Source organism: Chiloscyllium plagiosum, unplaced genomic scaffold (assembly GCF_037043375.1).
Source record: "Chiloscyllium plagiosum isolate Xiang-an unplaced genomic scaffold, Cpla_swu_hap1 HiC_scaffold_3, whole genome shotgun sequence".
In the NCBI taxonomy this organism is placed as follows: domain Eukaryota; kingdom Metazoa; phylum Chordata; class Chondrichthyes; order Orectolobiformes; family Hemiscylliidae; genus Chiloscyllium; species Chiloscyllium plagiosum.
This window is the reverse complement of record NW_028270141.1, coordinates 121,219,500-121,239,867: the sequence shown is the minus strand read 5'-3', so window position 1 is coordinate 121,239,867 and position 20,368 is coordinate 121,219,500. Positions and strand designations below refer to the sequence as shown.

Below are 20,368 nucleotides of genomic sequence, written 5' to 3'. Positions count from 1 at the left end.
GAATTTTCTGTAATAATTCACCAACCCAAGGAAAGGCCTAAGCTTCAGTATAGATGTGGGGCTGGAGCACCTTTGATCATCTTTACTTTGTCTTCCAATGGATATAACCCAGTCACCTAGTCTTATTAGCTCCATAGCTCAAGTCAGTTACATGGGATATCTGAAACACAATTTTCTCTCCCAGGGCACACAACTACCTTGATCATTGTGCTTAAAAGTTTCTCCAAGTTCTCTAAATGCTCTTTATTGGTCTTCCCAGTTATCAGCATGTGAACCAGCCAGAAGGCAATCTGGGGTAGAGTTGTAAAACATTTCTCCATCGTCGGCTGATGATACCTTAAAAGGCAGTCTTGTATATTGGCACGAAGACTTATGGGTATTAAATGGAGCATACGTCTGGGAATCCTCATCTCATCTCAATTGCAGGTATGCATGGCTCAAATCCAGTTTTATATACAAGTCCTCTATGCAAGAGATTGAGCATTTTTCCATCTGGAAAAAGCACTTTATCGTTTGTTTGAAATCCCCACAAAGGTGAACCAACCTGTCAGGTTTTGTAATCAGTATAATCTATGATGCCCATTTCGCAAACTTGACTTGCTTGAGGATTCCTTCGTTTTCCAGCCTTCCAATTTCAGCCTCGATATTTGCATGCAAGGCAAATGGCACTGGGTGGGCCTTGTCGAATCAAGGAATTGCTCTTGGTCAACACGAAATTTGGTATTTGCCCTTTTGAAAGTCCCTAGACCTTCCTGAAAAATGCCTGGGTAAGGGTATTTAATTAGGTAGCTATTTAATTTCACTCAGGTAGCCATTTCTAACTGAAAAATGTTGAGCCCATCAAGTTGAATCTTTCTCAACCAATTTCTTGCCATCAAGCTTGGGCCCAAGCTTTTTACTACTATCACCAATAACTGAATCAGCTGCTTCTCATAACATACCAGAATCAAAGTTGCACCCTTAATCTGTTGAGGTTCCCTGTGGAAGTTCTCAGCCTGGCCAAGGTCTTACGCACACTGAAACATTGGAGTCCAGAGCGAATTTTGGTAAAGGCTAGTTCTGCAATCATTGATACAGCTGCGCCAGTATCGACCTCCATTCGAACTGAATGACCACTTAACAGGCACTTATTTTAATTGGTTCTAATCTTGATACTGCCAAGCGATTTAACTGTCCCAAACCAACTGCAAGCGTACCTTCCAACGTGTGCACTCTCCTGAATACTGGCCCGTGAGTTCTCATACTCACTTCAGGCCGAGTGGGACTCTTTCGCTGTCTTGAGTCCACATATTGGTAGGAATTACAGTTGTCTGCCAGCCTGGATCCTTGAAAAAATCTTAACCATTTGGCTGAGGTTGGCTTTGTTTTGGCGTTTTACTGTGGGCTGACCTAGAGTCCCTCTGTCCAGGATATGTGTTGAGTGAGGCTATGCCATTGCCTTCACTCAAGTGGTGTGCGTCAAGCTCAGTCGGCCTGGAATGGGTATCCACTTGTTATGAAGTTAAAGGCATGTACTGTACCTTTAAAGTGAGAGTGAAAGCTGAAAGATTGGCAAGCACTGGTCACGTAACCGACTAACAGGCACAAAGTATACCAGACAATTTGAAGATGTAACATTTGGGCTGTAACCCAGACATGAGTTGTTTTCACAGCAGTTCGAATTAAACCAATCAGTTTAAATTATGCCCCAAGACACTAAAACCCAATCAAATTTGAATTTTACTGTTTTGACAACATAGAACTAATGAGACGACCTAATGTTTGGGGTTTAAAAAGCCGGCATTTTGGACAATTAGGCAGAGAAAGAGCACCTTCTGCCATCAAAAGTCTGCTATTCAAAAACACTATTAAAAAGGTACCATTTTCATATGAAACATCTTTGCAGCAGAAGACTGAAGATGACCCAGGGAGATTTAGAAACAGAGGAGGATCGACACTGGAGACGACAGCTGCTGTTTGGTTTTGAAAATTGATTTGCTGTAAATTTAATAGGGGCTTTATTGGATCAGTATATTGTTATAGAGTGGGAGATAAAGAACAAATCTTTAAGACAAAGGAAGCTGACTGTAAATAGTTGTTGTTTAATGTTCACTTTTGGAGTTAAAGAATAAAACTGTTATTTTTTTCTTTCAATAGTGAAATTTGGGTAGTTCTCGGTCATTCATACTTTAACAGATTACAAGGCAAGGTGAGCTTTTCTGTGTGCTTGCTTTACTTAGCAGAAGGGTTTACCACTGTGTTATAACATACTTCCTTTGGAGTACTCTGTAACTCATAAGCTCCACTTAACACATTTTCTAATAACAAAGCCAGTTGTAGTGCCTCCTTGAAGTCCACTTGGGCTTCAGCTAGTAGTTGCTCTGCATGGTCACATCAGTATTCCCCCATACCAAACGGGGTTTCAGCATCTCACTTAGGGTTAGACCAAAATCACATGCCTCTGCCAGTTGTCCTAACCTCACCAATAATCCTGACAGAGATTCCCCTGGTTCTCAAACTACTGAATAAAACAGATAGCATCTCAGAATTAGAAGTGGCTTGGGTCATAATATTCCTGAACTAAATCTGTCAACTCTTGAAAACGTTTAGTATCTGGTGCCTCAGAGAAAGTTCGGCTCCTGATAATCGAAAAAGCTGCAGGTCCACAAGCTGTCAAGAGAATTACTCATTGCTTTTCATCTACCCAAATGTCATTTACCTAGAAAAAAAATGATGCATTCTTTCCGCATACAGGGCTCAGTCTTCAACAGTAGGATTGAATAAATCAAGTTTCCCAAATAGCGGCAAGATGCAAGAAATGTTTACCCAGTCTCAAAGACAACTGTTGCAAGCAAATCTCTTCAAAGATGTGTTTTTCTCTAGTCACCAAAGAAATAACTCTACGAAGTCCAGTATCCTGTCACCAAATCACCCTTTGTTTACATGTACATAGCTGGGTCAGTCTCATGTACTATCTCACAACTAGCTCTCAGAACCCCAACACTCCCGTTTATATGTCAGCCACGACTCCACGATTGGATCAGGTTAACAGCCCGCGTCAGGGAACTCATTCTGAGGTCCACTTAGCTGACCTTGCTTCAATGACTAAAAGTCTCTCAAACTGTAGAAGGCAGAGTCGTGCAAAGAATCATTAGTAAAGATTTGTAGCAAAGAACGGCATAAGATTTATGGGGAAGATGACAGAGATCTGCTTTCCATTATGTCACACAATGCTGGCAGCTAGAATGTCTCAAGCAGTCTCTTGAGGTATAAATCATTTATAAATTTATTTTTATTAAACAATCTGTTCAGAGAGGTTATGATACATCTGCACAACAGGTAGGACTTGAACCTGAGCCTCCTGGATCAGGGCTAGGCATACCATCACTGTGTCACAAGTACCCTAATTGTTAAATGTATTTTTAATTGTAGTTAATCGCTTGCATATGGAAAGCATAAATTGGGGATTTACTCGTGTTCTACAAACAGGAACAGTCTGAAATTGGTTGTTCTCTTGCAATCAGAATCTGTAAACAAATGATTATCTAAGCTTGGGAAGATTAGCTCCAGTTCGATCCTTCGCAGCTGGGTTACTGGAGTGTAATGAGCCCCAACGGAATGAAACAAGAATTTTTGATTGTTTTCATTTAAAATAGGCTCTGGTAACTGTCCAATATTTGGATTTCAGAATTTGGCAACCTTTTGTGACAAAGCACTGATCTTTTGAGGTAGTGAATTAGAAATAAAGACAGGAAAACTGTATGGTACAGTATACAGGATCTCTTTCATCTGCATTTATCTTTGTGAGCAGCTATGATTCAGACTGCCAAATGAAAACATTTCAAATGAAAACTTTAAATACAAGCCTCAACCAGTTATGTTGGGCAGGGTAGTGATGTGACCTGGATAAAGAATAGGTTATACTAAGTTCCTGACGAAGGGCTTTTGCCCGAAATGTCGATTTTCCTGCTCCTTGGATGCTGCCTGAACTGCTGTGCTTTTCCAGCACCACTCTACTCCAGAATATACTATGTTACAGTTGGCACTACTGAATCAGAAGAGTAGAGGAGATGTGCTCTCATTCAGGAATAAAGATGATGAGTAAGATGTGAGAAAATAAAATGAAGGGATTTGTAAAGGATGAGAATTTTAAATTCATTCCTTGGAGATGGTAAGAAGGTCAAATGGAAGTGGACAAGGATGAAATGGAAGTACAGCATGGCTTTGTATGGAATAGATGTGAACACTGTAGATAAGGTCAGGTGAACAAACAGACTCAGTAAGGAGAATGCTTAGAAGCACATCTGGAGTAAAATTATAAGCAAGAACTTCCATGTAGTCGTTAAAGTAGCAGCTTGTCAATAGTAAGGTGAAAGTGCAACCACGGAAACCATATCAGCCCAAACACAATGACATGCTACATATCAACATAATGACAAATGTCAGCGTTCTCAGAAGCACTCCGACAATCCCTCCTATGTGGTGACTCACCAGATAAATACTGATGAAGGATAAATTTCCGATACTCAATCATCTTTTGAAGAAACCTAAAACAGGCAACAATATCATGCTCAGATAGTTGCACAGAAGACAGCCAGCGGCTGCAGCAACATGAGGTGGGTCTCTTGCTACCTCTGACTGATTATCTTTTACAGCTAACTATCATTTTTGGACGTAATATAGAAACTCAATTTCTTAAGCTTGAAAGTCCACTGACTCTCTAACAGTGAGAAAAACAGTTAGAAAGGATGGAATACCAGTTGAGCAACTCAAAAAAGTCATACTTGCTATCTTATCGCCGATAGAACATAGAAAAATACAGCGCAGTACAGGCCCTTTGGCCCTCGATGTTGCGCCGATCCAAGCCCATCTAACCTACACTAGCCCACTATCATCCATATGCCTATCCAATGCCCGTTTAAATGCCGATAAAGAGGGAGAGTCCACCACTGCTACTGGCAGGGCATTCCATGAACTCACGACTCGCTGTTCTTTTGGAGAGAAGGCTCTGTTCCACAGGATATGCATGACATAAATACTGTCATTTTATACAAGAAAAAGAAGCAATCTAGGGGATGCCACAACCACTTGTGCATCTCACTCCTCAGTATCATGAGGAGAATCTTTGACAGAGTCAGAAGAGGTTCCTCTAACTAGCCAACAGAATGTACCTGGAGGCACAATAGGGCCTCACAGCCATACATGGACATGACCTTCTCCCAATATAACCTCCCAGAGCAGTGCAAGGGGCAGAAACTACACTAATTTTCTTTTAACAAACTCACAACATAATTCATCATTTAACAGGTCAACTCTCTACTGGATACTTGGGTTAACTGGTTAACCTTCCAAGCTTCACAGTCTCAATGAGTCCTTCTGTGATAACATGCATGGCACAATTTAATTCAAGGTTCTGACAGTTTTGCAATTAAGATTGGATGAAACTGGGCAGTGTCTGTGACCCTACACTGTTTTGTATTATTCTGTTTATTTATATTCAGCAAATGGAAATCCCTGAAGTCAAGCGATAGACCTTTCACTTGTCATGTTTAAGCTGATTAGCCTACCTCTTAGTCTGTAGAGAGTACACTCCTCAGTAATGTATAGCATTGTTTATATCTTTCTACAAATGCATAATATGTTTGTATGTAGGACAATGGTGAATACTGGTTGCTCAGGGGCTCCCACGTGCCCTCAAACTGTTTAGAAAAGACCATTCTCAGTGTGGTCATTCAAAGCTTGCCATTTAATACAAGGGCTTTATCATAACAAACTTGAGAATGTGTTCCTGTGTTTCCCACTCCGTGATCCAAACAATATTATATTTTCCCTGCTGACATGGAAGGATGTTTAATCAGTTGGGAAGTATCTCAATTTATTGGGGCAGCAGGGTGGCTCAGTGCTTGTTCGGCTAGCACTGCTGCATTAGCATCAGGAACAGAGTTTGATTCCTGCTTCGGGTTGACGTCTGTGTGGAGTTTGCACATTCTCCATGTATCTGCATGGGGTTCCTCTGGGTGCTCTGGTTTCCTCCCAGAGCCGAACGATGTGCAGGTAAGGTGGATTGGCTAAGCTGAATTGCCCATATCCATAGTAAATGCAGTGTTACATGGATAGAGTAGGGGGATGGGGATGGGGATGGGTCTGGATCTGAGTAGGATGCTCTTCAGAGGGTTGGTGGGAACTTTGATGGTCCAAAGGCCTGCATCTGCACTGTAGGGATTCTATGATTCTATTAAGCCTGAAAACCAAGAGAAAAAGTACAACACAACCTGATCAGAGAACGTTTGAATGTTGCTCATACTGTACTAGTTGCCTAAGTAAAAGGTCAGCACCAAAGATTCACAGGCATGGAGAAACAACTAACTGATATGCAGGGTTGAGATGCTATCTATGGGGACCCATATCTGGGGTTGTTTTCCCTGCAGCTGGCTGAGGGGTGACCTTATAGAGGTTTATAAAGTGATGAGGGGCATGGATGGAGTAAATAGACAATAGCAAAACAATCCCTGGGGAAGGTGAGTCCAGAACTACAGGGCATAAGTTTAAGGTGAGAGAGGAAAGATTTAAAAGGGATTTAAGGGGCTACTTTTTCACGCAAAGGGTGGTCCATGTATGGAATGAACTGCCAGAGGAAGTGATTGAAGTTGGTAAGGCATTTGGATGAGTATATGAATAGCAAGGGTTTAGAGAGATATGGGCCAAGTGCTGGCAAATAGGACATTAATTTAGGATGTCTGGTCGGCATGGACAAGTTGGACTGAATGGTCTGTTTCCGTGCTATACATCTCTATGACTCTATCTGCAGCAAGTTGATATATGGAGCAAAGCCAGACAAGAAAAAAAGCTCAATGACTGTTGTTTATGATATACTGTTGGCATCATATGGAAATAAAGTCACCAGTGAGGTAGTACTTTCGAGGGCAAACATGCTGAGCATGCTAACACCAATCAAGTTAAGAAAATTTTGCTGGCTTGGGTATTTGAGCAGGATGGAAGATAGCTGCATCTCAAAAGATACGTTATAGATGGAGATAGCCAAAGTCAAGAGACCAGCAGTGCACTCTCGGCTCCAATTCACGGATCCTGTCAAAGGATATGAAAGCCCACAATATCAATCACAACAAGTGGGATCTTTAGCCGACAATGATTGCAAATGATAACACGAACTGTGAGCAAGAATCTAGCACCATGATGACAAGTGATTTTAGAAGTTCCAAAGCAGATGTCAGATCGGCGAAGATGTCAAAGAAGTCATCAAAGAAGAGATCATCCTGAACTACTGGGAAGGGGAGAAATTAACACGTTGTCATAGAAACACAAAATAGGAACTGGAGTAAGCTATTTGGTCCTTTGAACCTGCTCCCGCCATTCATTATGATTATGGCTGATAATCCATCTCAGCAGCCAGTTCCACTTTTCCCTAATATCCTTTGATTCCTTTAGCTGCAAATCACACAATGTTTTGGTCTCGATTGTTTTTTGTGGTAGTGAATTCCACAGGCTCACCGCTTTCTGGGTGAAAAAAAATCTCAACCCAAATGCTTTACTCTGCCTATCACTTTTCTTACTCCCCACTCTGCATTTTGTCCTTGTCCTTAATTTGCCTTCCTCTGACTCCTTGCATGGGTTCCCTCCTGTGGCATTTTAGTTTAAAATCTCCCCAATCACTCTAGCAAATGCTCCCCAAGGACATGAGTCCTGGTCCTGCCCAGGTGTAACCCATTCAGTTTGTACTGGTCACACCTTCCCCAGAACCAGTCCCAACAACCCAGAAATCTGAAATCATCTCCCTTGAACGAGTTCTTCAGCCACATGCTCATCTGACATACCCTGCTATTTCTATTCTGACTAGCATGTGGCAATGGTAGTAAATCCGAGGTCATCTCCTTTGAGGTTCTGTTTTCAACTTACTTCCTATATTGTGCTTTTAAGATCTCTTCCCTATTTTTAATCGATGTCGTACCACGACCACAGCCTGTTCACCCTCCCCGTCCCTTGACCCAAGCATCAGGGAGGCAACATACCATCTAGAGCCTCATTTGCAGCTACAGAAATGCCTGTCCAGTCTTTTTACAATTGAATCTCCCACAACTATTGCATTCCCAAACTTTTTAACTGCTCCACTGTGCAATACTGCCAACCAGGGTGCAATTATTTTGGCTGTTGTTGCCTTCCTGAGAGGCTATTCCCCTCACCAGCATCCAAAATATATGTCTGTTGCCAGGAATTTGGCCTTGTGACAGACTTCACCTTTCCAGAAGTGGCTTGTTCTGCAATCAGTAGTAGTATAGCAGGTAATCCCATCTGACCTCACTAAGGTTCTGAGCTACACTCATGATCTCATGTATATGGAAGGATGCCAATCAAACAAGAGCTAAAAGCTGTAAAAAAAAAAGCAGTCTTCGGGAAAGTAGTATACAAGGTTTTAAATTAGAGTAAATCAGCATTAGATTAAATTGACTCAATCTGTTGAAATTGTTTGGTGCTCACTTACTTGGTTTCATCTGGATGGGAAATTTTAACTGAGTCATTTGGAATGTAGACCATGTTGGTGTCTTCTATTTTATAAATTGAATGGCCACCAATATCTGCAACTTTTCTTCGTTTAGTTATTAGTACAATATAGTATCCTTCTAAAAATCTGACAAACCCTGTGTGAGAAAAATATAAATTGTTAGCCTTTAACATAAGTGGAACTTTGTATCATGACAAAAATCAAACCATATACAATAAAAGACAAATTTACTGCATCTTAGTTTAAACAAAATTCTTGATGTCTCAATGGAGGGAAATCATGGCACTAGATTAAACAATACAGAAGGAGAAAGGTTACATATTCATTCTCACATTTGTACCAAGGTATCGATTTCAGCCAGGGCACTGATTCACAAAGAACAACTAGCCCCATTAACCCTGCAATTGGCAGTGAAGGGTGGGAGTTAAAAATATGAAAAGAAAATTATTGGAAATGCTCACGATTGAAAGTAAATGTATTAAATAGGCTAGAATTTAGTTGGTGGTAGGAGACAGAGTAAGGATAAGGGAACACACACTAATTGGTGAGATGTAACAAGTTCCCAGGGATCTGTATTGGGACCCCAGGTTTTTAGCATCCAAATCAAATGTTTTAGATGAAGATACAGAAGGGGGTGAATTTAGATACCATGCCTTTGCTCCCTTTATCTAAGTAATTAATGTAAACTGTAAAACATTGAGGCCTTGGCATGGGCCTGTGTAACATTCCAGTAATCAGGTTCTGCCATTCAGATAAAGGTTGATTTATGTATATTGCTGTTTTCTGCCAGTCAATCAATCAATCTTCTATCCATGTTAATATGTAACCTTCTAGATAATGAGCTGCACTCGATGCTGGGGATTTGGGATCATCAGTTAGCATGTGGCTAAAGTTACCATGAAGATTCCACCTTCTCAACCTTACTCTTCACCCGAGATATGGTGACTCTCAGGTTAAACTCACCCTCAGTACTATCTAATGGGACAGCATCCTTATGGTTCCCTGAAATCAATGGTGGCCACCTTTTCTTTACTGTTGTATTCTGGAGATACAATTAACAGTCTTGTGGATTTCAGGAGGGGATGATGGGGTTGGTTTTGTGTAATTCCATCTTTTAAGCCTCAGGTTTCTCAGAACAGGTTCCAATTAGTACATTCAGAATTTTGTAGATCGCATTTTGTTCATGCCTGATTGCATGTTTGATTTGCTACTGTTTTATGGTAAGGATATCTATGACAGTCAGGTTTTAATGTCACAGTTTGCATATCAAATACAATGTTAGAGACCACAGACATAAAAGAGTCTTCATCATAAAATATTGCTTGGCAAAGCAAATATCGTATTCAGCACAAGTATCTGTTTGCACCACTAAGTGTAATGTAACAGTTATGCAGTTAATACATAAAAAATAATCTCTTGAAAAAAAAAGGATAAACTTTGATGTTTTCCAATTTCTTACCAACAATGCCAAAAGCTGATACAGCACGTGAAAGCCCAGATAATCCCTTCTGCCCAATTTTCGATCGGTTTCCCATGTCAAGACGACTTAAAAGTTCCTGAACTTCTTGTTGATTATATACATGCTAAATCAAAACAATGTACAAGTATTTTAGAATTGGAGTACAAATTCAAAAAAATTGGGATCAACAACAAAAATTTTAATACTTGGAAGGCTTGTATTCAATTTATTTATTTGAAATGAGAAACCTTATGGCATAATTCTTTCACTTAATCTCTGCAAAGTTCAAATTTCTTTTCAAAATTACTAGTCGCTCAGTAAGATCAGCATTTGTCAAAAGAATTCCTAAGTCTACACCAATCTCGAAATAATTAAATCATAAAAGCAAATCCTCATTCTCTGAACAGATGCTGATTGACTTGCTGAGGGTTTTTGATGCTGTTTTTGAGTACACAGAAGTAATGACAAATCCAGTCAGCAAAATTGCAAATACATTCCCAACAGTGGTGGACAAAGTAGTGTGGAATGATTGTGATGTAGCAAGGATGGATGACATGAGAAGATGGAATTATTTGTGCTTTGAACTCTACATAACTGAGACAAATGACTGTAATTGTACTCGACTGAAGTATATAAACGTTTCAACAACATAGCATGATGAAACAAAACCATTAATATGACTTTTGGTGGCACTTACACGGTCATCAATAACAACCAAGTCCTTAGGCTCTGTACGGTCTATTTTCAGAACTCTGAATTTGGTTTCTGCATGATTACTTCCGACCAGGAAATATCTCTAAGAAAGAAAAAGGAACAAATATATATTCTTCAACACCTATTTTTTATTCAAAAACTTTGTCTTCAAATTTCTCAACACCTTAAGACGAGACTGCATCTATCCTTACTGAATGTTCTGTGCTTTTCAAGGTCAACCTTTCAAGTTATTTCTCTATGAAGAATTGCACTCTCACTACTGCACAAACCTATGTGAATTGTTGGCAGGTTAGTATTATGCACTCGGGATTCAACTAACAAAGCTCTAGCCACACTTGAATTCTACTGTTCAAATAGGAATATTTTTACAATTCAGACTTGAAAGTGATCAACAGAAGTAGCAGACAGGCAGTGCAGGAGTCCCCTGTGGCTATTCCCTACTCAACTGTTTTGGATATTGTTTGACGGGATGTGGGGAGAATGGTCTCTCAGTAGAAAGCAACAGCAACAGCCAGATCAATGGGATCATACTTGGCTCTGATGTACACCAGGGAGGGTCAAATTGTAGGCAAGTGGCAAGGTTAGGGGTACATATAGGCATTTCTGTGGCTGCAAGATGGTATGTGGCACCACCCCTCCAACAGGGTCAAAGGTATCTCTGAGCAGGCACAGGATATTCTGAAAGGGGAGGGTAAGCAGCCAGATGTGGTGACCTATATTGGCTTTAATGACATAGGCAGGAAGAGAGAGGAGAGCTTGCAAATGGAATTTAAGGAGTTAGGTCAGAAGTTCACAACCGGGACATCTAGTGCTATAATTTTGGGATTACTGCCTGGGCCATGTGCTAGTGAGGAGAAAGTGAGGTCTGCAGATGCTGGAGATCAGAGCTGGAAATGTGTTGCTGGAAAAGCGCAGCAGGTCAGACAGCATCCAGGGAACAGGAGAATCGACGTTTCGGGCATAAGCCCTTCTTCAGGAATGCCCATGTGCTAATGAGGCTAGAAATAGGGACATAATACAGTTGAATACATGGCTAAAGAGCTGTTGTAGGAGAGAGGGCTTTGGATACCTGGATTATCAGGATTTCTTCCAGGGCCGGAGGGTCCGGTAAAGGAAGGGATGGGTTGCACCTAAATAGGAGGGGCACCACTATCCACGCAGAGGTTTGCTAGTGCCACTTGAGAGGTTTAAGCAAGTACGGCAAGGGGTCGGAACCAGAGCAGTAAGTCAGCATGTGCAGTGATTGAGAAGAAAGGACAGTTAAGTCAAGTAAGACTAATAGGCAAAACAGGCAGGGGCAGACTAACAAAGATTGGCTGTCTGAAGTGTATTTACTTTAATGCAAGGAGTAGAACAGGTAATGTTGATGAGTTTAGAACCTGGATTAGTATAATGAACTAGAGCATAACATAAACTTGGTTGAGAAAAGGACAAGAAGAAAGTGAGGTCTGCAGATGCTGGAGATCAGAGATGGAAATGTGTTGCTGGAAAAGCGCAGCAGGTCAGGCAGCATCTAAGGAACAGGAGAATCGACGTTTCGGGCATTAGCCCTTCTCCAGTCTAGCATTCCTGAAGAAGGGCTAATGCCCGAAACGTCGATTCTCCTGTTCCCTAGATGCTGCCTGACCTGCTGCGCTTTTCCAGCAACACATTTCCATCATCTGAGAAAAGGACAAGACTGACAGCTCAACATTACTTGGTTTTATTATTTCACACATTATAGAGGGATGTAAAGGGGTGGGGAGTTATATTACTGATTAAGGAGAATGTCACAGCTGCACAAAGAGAGAACATCTTGCCAAAATCATATGGACAGAACTCAAGAATAAGATAAGTGATGGGGTTATACTATAGACCTCCTATAGCCAGGAGATGGGGGAACAAATATAGAAGCAGATCATGGAAAGATGTAAAAACAACAGGTTGTTGTAGTGGGCGATTCTAACTTCCCCAATATTAATTGGGACTCCCTTAGTCAAATATGGCTTTGACATCAAGGGCAGTCATTCTTACCTCCCTGCTGGAATTCTAAGGCTCTAAAGAGGTTAGGAGCTGAGTGGTCCTGTCAGATCTCAAACCAGGCATTAGTGAATTGATTAATACCAAGTAGGTGTTTCTTGATAGGACTGATGATCAAGAGCAGACTGATGAGTTGGAACTGGCCAGGTTGGATTTGTCCTGTTGTGTGTGTACAAGACATATAAATTTTCCACATTGTTGGTAGATGCCAGTGTTGCAGCTGTCCTGAAATAATTTGGAGAGAGGTGCAGAAAGTCTTCAATATGATTGCCAGCATCCATAGCCTTTACAATATCCAGTTCCCCTTGAATCACAGCAATAGTGCCACATAATATGATGCAAAGTATTTTCAATGTGACTGCGGTGTGTCCACTCTTACTGTCACTGACGATGCATTTGCAGCAGGCAGATCGGTGAGGATGAAATCATGTATGTTTTTCAATTTTGTTGGTTTCCTCACTACCTGCTGCAAACCCAGTCTAGCAGCAATGTCCTTTTGGACCCAACCAGCTTGATCAGTAGTGCTGCTATCAAACTACTCTTGGTGGTGGACATTAAAGTCTGCCACCCAGAGTATATTCTGCACCAATGCCATCCTCACAGCTTCCTTCAAGTGTTATTCAACATGGAGGAGTGCACAGTCATCAGCTAGGGGCAGGTGGTATCTGGTAATCAGCAGAAGGGAGTTCTCATGGCCCATGTTTGACTGGATACCACAAGGTTTCATCGGCTGCAAAGTCAATGTTGAAGACTCCCAGGGCAGCTAATACCCTGTATACTAGTGTACTGCTACTTCTGCTGGGCTTGTCCAGCTGTTGGGACAGAACATTCTCAGGGATCATGGTATCTGGGAAGTAGTCATACTCATGGAATCATATATAATGACAGGCTGTTGCTTGACTAGTCTGTGAGGCAGTTCTCCCAATTTTGGCACAAGCTCCCTAATGTTAGTAAGGAGGACTTTGCAGAGCTGACAGGACTGCATTTGGTACCTTAGATGATGCCAGGTGGTCCATCCAATTTCATTCATTTTTTTGAGACTTTTAAATAGTTTATCTGAATGAGTGACTTGCTGGGCTATTTCAGAGGGCAGCTAAGAGTAAACTATATTACAGTGGCTCTGGAGTCGCATACAGTCCCAGCCAGGCAAGGACAGCAGATTTTTCAGTCTTAAAGAACATGAGCGAATGAGGTTGGTTTTTCTGACAATCAACAATGGTTTAATGGTCATCGTTAGACTTGAAAGTCCAGGTTTTTTAAAAAATTAAATTCAAATTCCATTATCTGCCATGGTAGGTTTCCAACTTGGATCCCCAGATTACCTGGATCTCCGAATTTCTAGGAGAAAGTGAGGACTGCAGATGCTGGTGTACCAGAGTTGAAAAATGTGGTGCTGGAAAAACACAGCAGGCCAGGCAGCATCCGAGGAGCAGGAGAATCGACGTTTCTGGCATAAGCCTGAAGAAGGGCTTATGCCAGAAACGTCGATTCTCCTGCTCCTCGGATGCTGCCTGGCCTGCTGTGTTTTTCCAGCACCACATTTTTCATCTCTGAATTTCTAATCCAGCAATAATACCACTACACCATTGCCTTCTCCCAAAATTCATCTGCAATTTGAACATTAATGTACCACTTAAAATACTAAATCATTAAGTGAACTCAAAATTAATATGACAATTAAACTATCGTTGGAGATACTGAAAATCTTGACAGCAATCTGGATAGGTCAACCTATCTATTTTTTGGAGGAGCACATACAAAATTAATTTGGGGAACTCTGAAGAGTGTAGATTAGATTAGATTACTTACAATGTGGAAACAGGCCCTTTGACCCAACAAGTCCACACTGACCCTCCGAACAGCAACCCACCCAGACCTATTCCCCTACATTTACCCCTTCACCTAACACTGCGGTCAATTTAGCATGGCCAATTCACCTGACCAGCACATCTTTGGACTGTGGGAGGAAACTGGAGCACCCAGAGGAACCCACGCAGACACGTCTCTGGTGCTGTGAGGCAGCAGTGCTAACCACTGTGCCACCGTGCCGCCACGGAGCAAGAATAATTTAAAAAACATTAGAAAAGATACTGGACAGTAAGAATTGTATTTTAAGAGACAAAAGTAGTTTGATTTCAATATATAGCTAGCTTGTCTTAAGTTTAAATCTAACATTTTGGATAGATATTGTGCTATTATCATCCTCCTAATCAGCATGTACGCATCAGTGCTTAAAATCAACAGTAAAACATCAGAGTGCATCCAAAAGTGTGTTTTTGCAATTTCTATAAGTTATGGGTTTGCCTAGTGCCATCAAGAGCATTAATAATACAATTTATTTCTAAGGAAGATCGGTTAGGGTTAGTTAGGAAGAACGAGCCAATCTTGCAAACTGCTCTCTCAGAATGCCAATGGCATGCCTCTGTCATTAAGATTAAAAAAATCACTTTTTCCAGTTAACTATGCAATATTTTCAGCTAGCTAGAAGAGAGACACTAACAAAGGTCTCATTTTTCAAAACGTGAAACTAGCCATAACCGTATTTATCATTATTTATATTACCACAGCTTTTTAACTGAATAAGGCCTTTCTATCATTATCATATTATCTGTATGGGAAGATTCTTTCACTTGATTTCTTGCTCAGTGAGCATTTGGTATCTGTCTGGTTTGGGAAGCTTCTGCATTCATAGTTAATTCTGGAGAGGAGACATCTGCTTGGTATCTTTTGGCTACATGACTCTCAGTCTCTGCTATATTTGCTCTAGTACTACAGCTGTCTTTTGCCAGTGACTGGGTGAAAGACCTTGCATGTCATCTGTCCTTTGGTATAGCAACACCTTGGGGTTACATTTAATCTGGCTATGAAGAGAACTGTCAGCCCAGCACTTTAAATTTCTGAGGATTTGACTTGGGTTGTCAAAACCCCTTTGGATAGTCACGACCCTTGCAAGGCTACTGAACTTAGTCCAGCCCTCCAGCACCATTGCAGAGTCTTGCTGAAGGAGTTCATTCAAAGAAACTCCTTTCCACAGGAGCCAGGTCAAGTGCTTTTTGATCGATGGGTCTCTTTGTGCCCTGTTTATTTCCTATGGGCCCTCTTTAAACCTGATTTATGTTGGCAAGTTCTAGCTTGGCTTCCTTCCTATGGCTGCTAAGTCTTCCTTGTGGTGCTTAACTGCCCTGTCTCTTTTGGGGTTACTATGATTGATTGCCAGCCACGTCATTTCTCGGTACCAAGTCTAAACTTGCTGCCAGAAATGCCAGAATGATTCCTACAATTACAGGATTAGAGACTAAGTCACATTAAAGGTGAACTCAGTGAAGGAGAACAATCATACAACTTCAACTCAATCCTTTGATCTCAGCCTTGACTATTAGAGTATGCTTGGGGGCAAGGAAGGTGAAAGATTTAGAACATCCTCTCAGGATGTATTCTGATGGATGCTCACCATTGCTACCAACTTCTCTTTTAACCAGCATTCTGGTCAGGAATGTACTTTCTTTCCTTTAATTATTCATCTCTTCCCATCATTCTTTTTTTGGGGGACGTGTCTGAAAGGGTCAGCTTGAGACCTTACATTTATTATTGATTTCACAGCTATCATCAGCTACTATAGCTTATCTAGCTGTGAAAACTCTGATCCACTAAATGCATTCACAGATTTTGAGAGAATGGCAGCAATTTGATTTTGCATTGTGAACTCCAGATAGAAGATCTGCATGGATATCCTTAAAGCACTCTGGAATTGCTGGCAAGATGATTCTGGAGTGCAGCATGGATGGCTGCTTTTTATCTATAATCAGCTTGGAATGAATATCTTCAGACTTTCCTGTTAACCGACCCTGAATAATGAAGGTCCACAATTCTTCCTACCTATTCAAAAGCAGTGAAGGATTTCAGATCATCCTCTTTACCTTTAGTAACAAATCTCATTTTTGAAAGGCTTCAACACTTGGCTCTGGGGTTAGGAGACTTGAACTGTTAGCAGGGGAGGTGAATCTTCCCCAGCAGCTCCAGTTAAAATTTTTGAAGCTGGAAAGTCTCTTTCTCTTCCCCTGAACTCTAGCTCAGAATTAAATCCATTCTAAAGTGCTGAAAAACCAGCAAAAATATAGGCCCATTAGGGATCAAAACTGCAATGCATGTGCAGAGTTGAAAGGTGTAGCTGAGGTTTCAAAAAGGATGATACTGGTATAAAAATAAGAGAGAGGGAAGTGTGATATAATTCAAAGTACTACATCAAGGAAAAGAGGGGGATTTAGCAATTTTAGCAGACATGAAAGTTGATAAATCCCCAGCCTCAGATGCAATGTATCCCAAGCTGCAGTGGGAAGAGAGAAAAGAGGCTCTGCCATTGATTTTTAAATTCTCTCAGGTCAGGGTACAGATGCCAGAAGGAGTAGCTAACATAGTACCATATTCCAAGAAGAGTGGTAGGGATAAGTCAGCAAACTATAGGTGCATGCGTGGTAGGGGTAAATCTGATTTTCGAGCAGAGGGGAAAGAGAGAAAGAGTGAGAGCGAACAATGTCTGGAACTCACTGTCTGAAAGTATGACAGATGTGGGAATATTCACAACATTTGAGTGGTTTCTACATGTACACTTTAAAGACCATTGCACACAAGATTACATGCTAGAAAATAGGATTACGATGGATAGGTGCTCGATGACCAGTGCAGACATGATCGATGAAAGAGCCTCTTTCTGTGCTATAAAACTCTATGACTATTTATCCTGAGTTTTGCAGGTTCCTAGCTCGTCATGGGAGATGGTCAGCTTCAGGAGTTAATTCCTCATTTATCATGAGTCACAACAAGTTAGTAACCAGTACAGCTAGTAACTAAAAGGACGAATGAAAGGTTATCCTCTACAGTGAGAGGAATTGAACATAAGCAAGGATGTTATGCTTCAGTTATATAGAGCATTGGTGAGACTACCATCTCAAATCAGCACAACAAAACTGTAGTGTTTAAAGGAAGGGTACAAATATGTTGGAGGCATTTCTGAGAAGATTTTCTAGATTGATTGGATGAAAGGGAAGATAAGGAATTACAGCTTTGCTTTTCTACCCCCGACAAAGTGATTCAAAGATGTTGGTATCAATTTATTCGAGTTAGAGTCCAGTAGGTCAATGTCCAATTGATAGTCTGTCAGTTGGCTGATCACACAGCAATTCTGCCCCTGGCAGATAGGGTTCAGATGGATTGCAGTCAAAAGTACAGCAATAGTTTTTGTACTGGGAAAGTTAGTCTACCCCAAAGCTGCCTGGAAGCAGACAGCTCAACTCCACAACCTTTGGGTGAGCTTTAACTGCAATGTCTACATAATGCAGGGAATTCAGAAGCTTGTGGAAATGTGATCCTGTGATCAGCCTGAGCCATGAGAGTCGAGCAAGATTATGGATTATTTTTGAAAAAGAAACAGAATTTAAATACCAAAATATAGAGGAGAGTGCAATCTTTGGAATTCTTTTCCTGTCCTCTCACCATAACCACTCACTTAACCTTATTTATCCTAAACAATCTGTACTAATTCCCTCTAACACAGGATGTTAGGTGCAGTCAGTAAAAATTGTAAAGTCCACTGACAAAACATAAATAATTAGAATTGAACATACTGCTCGGGTTTCGTACAGAACCAGTTTCTGAATACAATTAATGACCGATCGTGCTGTTGGCATGATGGCAACAAAATTGACTTCTGACAAGGTTAGTACATCAACATCTGTCTAGGTTGCATTTACAGTCACACAGCACCTAAAAAAAGAAACAAAATGAAATACTTAATAGTCCAGCAAATCACTTTCTGCAGATTTAATAACATCTTAAGAGTGCCAATAGGAACCTTCAAAATGGAATTTAATACATACTTGAAAAAGAAAAGAAATTGCAGTGTAAAAAGCAGGAGTTCGAAACTAATTGTATACATATTTTATACACATTTTCTGCTTTGAAGAATTCTAAAACTGCTCCAGTCCAGTAACTTATACAAGTCCAAACTAGAAGGTTACACATTTTACTCTCAGAGTATGCCACCATGTGAACTGGCTTGACTCAATTGGTGAAATTTAACAATTTAATTAACACATACGAGAGATTGTGCGTGTCAAATCACAATGAGCACTTACTTCCCAGATTTTGTATCATTAGGAATATAATTTATTGAAAACCCCAAATTGTTTGAGCAATTCTTCAATATTCTTTTCATCTAGGACCAGTCACATAGGTGAGACCAGGACAGGACTGAAGGAATTTGGTAATAATCTAGTATATAAAAGTTTTCTCTTAATTCCAAAACTTGATAGAATTGGAATCAACGTTCTCTGAACTGTTAGTACAGGGTTTGAGTTAAGGTTAGAGTGGAGGTTTTTTTTACTGAAGCAAAGGAGGTTGAGGGGTGACCTTATAAGCATTTATAAAATCATGAGGGGCATAGATAAGGTGAATAACAAAGGACTTTTTCCCTGGGGTAGAGTTCAAACTAGGGGGCATATTTTTAAGGTGAGTGGAGAAAGAATTAAAAGGGTTTTGTAGGGCAGTGGTGGGCGGGGGGGTTGGGAGGTGCAATTTTGGCTCACATGTGGAATGAACTGCTAGAGGAAGTGGTAGATGCAGGTACATTTAAGAGACATTTGAATAGATCCACAAACAGGAAAAGGTTGAGAGAGATAATGGGCCAAATGCAGGCAAGTTGGATTACTTTAATTTGGGAAACCTGGTCGGCATGGATGAATTGGACTGAAAGGTCTGTTTTTGTGCTATATGATTCTACAGGATTCTGGACTACTAGATGTTATTACACCATGGTACCAGAGTAACTTCTTTAAAACAAGATTCTACACAAGAATCAACTATTTTGTTTCCACACACAATTATCAAAGATTTTTAATTAGACCTTGCAAATCTGCGCTACACATGTGCCATGTGATAAACATCTCATTCCATTCAAAGGCATTATCATCAACATCCTCTAGTTTACCATTATTCAGAAATTTAATTGCATCAGCCACAAAAATTTGTGGTTACACAGTCAAAGACTGGGACTTCTTCAGTAAGCAATTCAACCGACTTCTCCAAGCCTATCGCCATTTGAAAGGTGCAAGTGCAGGAACTTCAGAACTTTGAGCAAGACTAAGCAATTCACCATCTTGATCCTACTCTGCCATTCATTACGATCACGGCTGATCTCATCTTGGCTTCAAGTTTCCTACCTGCTCCTCATGACCCTTCAATCAATAATGAATTAAAGAGCTGTTTATCTACTCCTTGAATGTATTCAATATCCTGGCATCTGAGACTGTGGAGTAATGAATTCATAGATTCACAACCCTTTGATAGAAGAAATTTCTCATCTCAGTTTTAAACCTCCTGCCCCTTATTCTAAAAATGTAACTCTTATTCTAGATTGTCCCACAAGAAGAGACATTCTCAAATATATCAATATAATGGAAAACTCTTAATTTGTCAAGATGAGCAGAACTCCAAGACTGCAGGATACCCATCTCAACACTCCATACATCACATGAAACATTGAAAAGCTCTGATGTTCATTATACACCAGCAGCAATGTCGACCATTTATATAGATAAATTGCAAAAAGTCATAGAGGGTTGTTTCTTCAGCAGCATCATTGAAAGCTGTAACTGTTAACATAGGCACAGAGAGAGAGAAAAAGA

At 40.6% G+C, this 20,368-nt stretch overlaps 1 protein-coding gene across 5 annotated transcripts in view; it reads right to left on the bottom strand.

Annotated features, from left to right (window-relative positions):
• Window positions 1-20,368, bottom strand: part of fig4a (FIG4 phosphoinositide 5-phosphatase a) — a 106,772-nt gene that overhangs the window by 83,878 nt on the left and 2,526 nt on the right. For all 5 annotated transcript variants that reach the window (XM_043687117.2, XM_043687118.2, XM_087983072.1 and 2 more), the window contains exons 2-5: window positions 18,311-18,449; window positions 10,654-10,752; window positions 9,957-10,080; window positions 8,477-8,633 (exon numbers count right to left, since the gene is read on the bottom strand). In XM_043687117.2, the coding sequence (XP_043543052.1) occupies window positions 8,477-8,633; window positions 9,957-10,080; window positions 10,654-10,752; window positions 18,311-18,373 (443 nt within the window). In that variant the 5' untranslated portion in view covers window positions 18,374-18,449. The remainder of the gene's footprint in view (window positions 1-8,476; window positions 8,634-9,956; window positions 10,081-10,653; window positions 10,753-18,310; window positions 18,450-20,368) is intronic.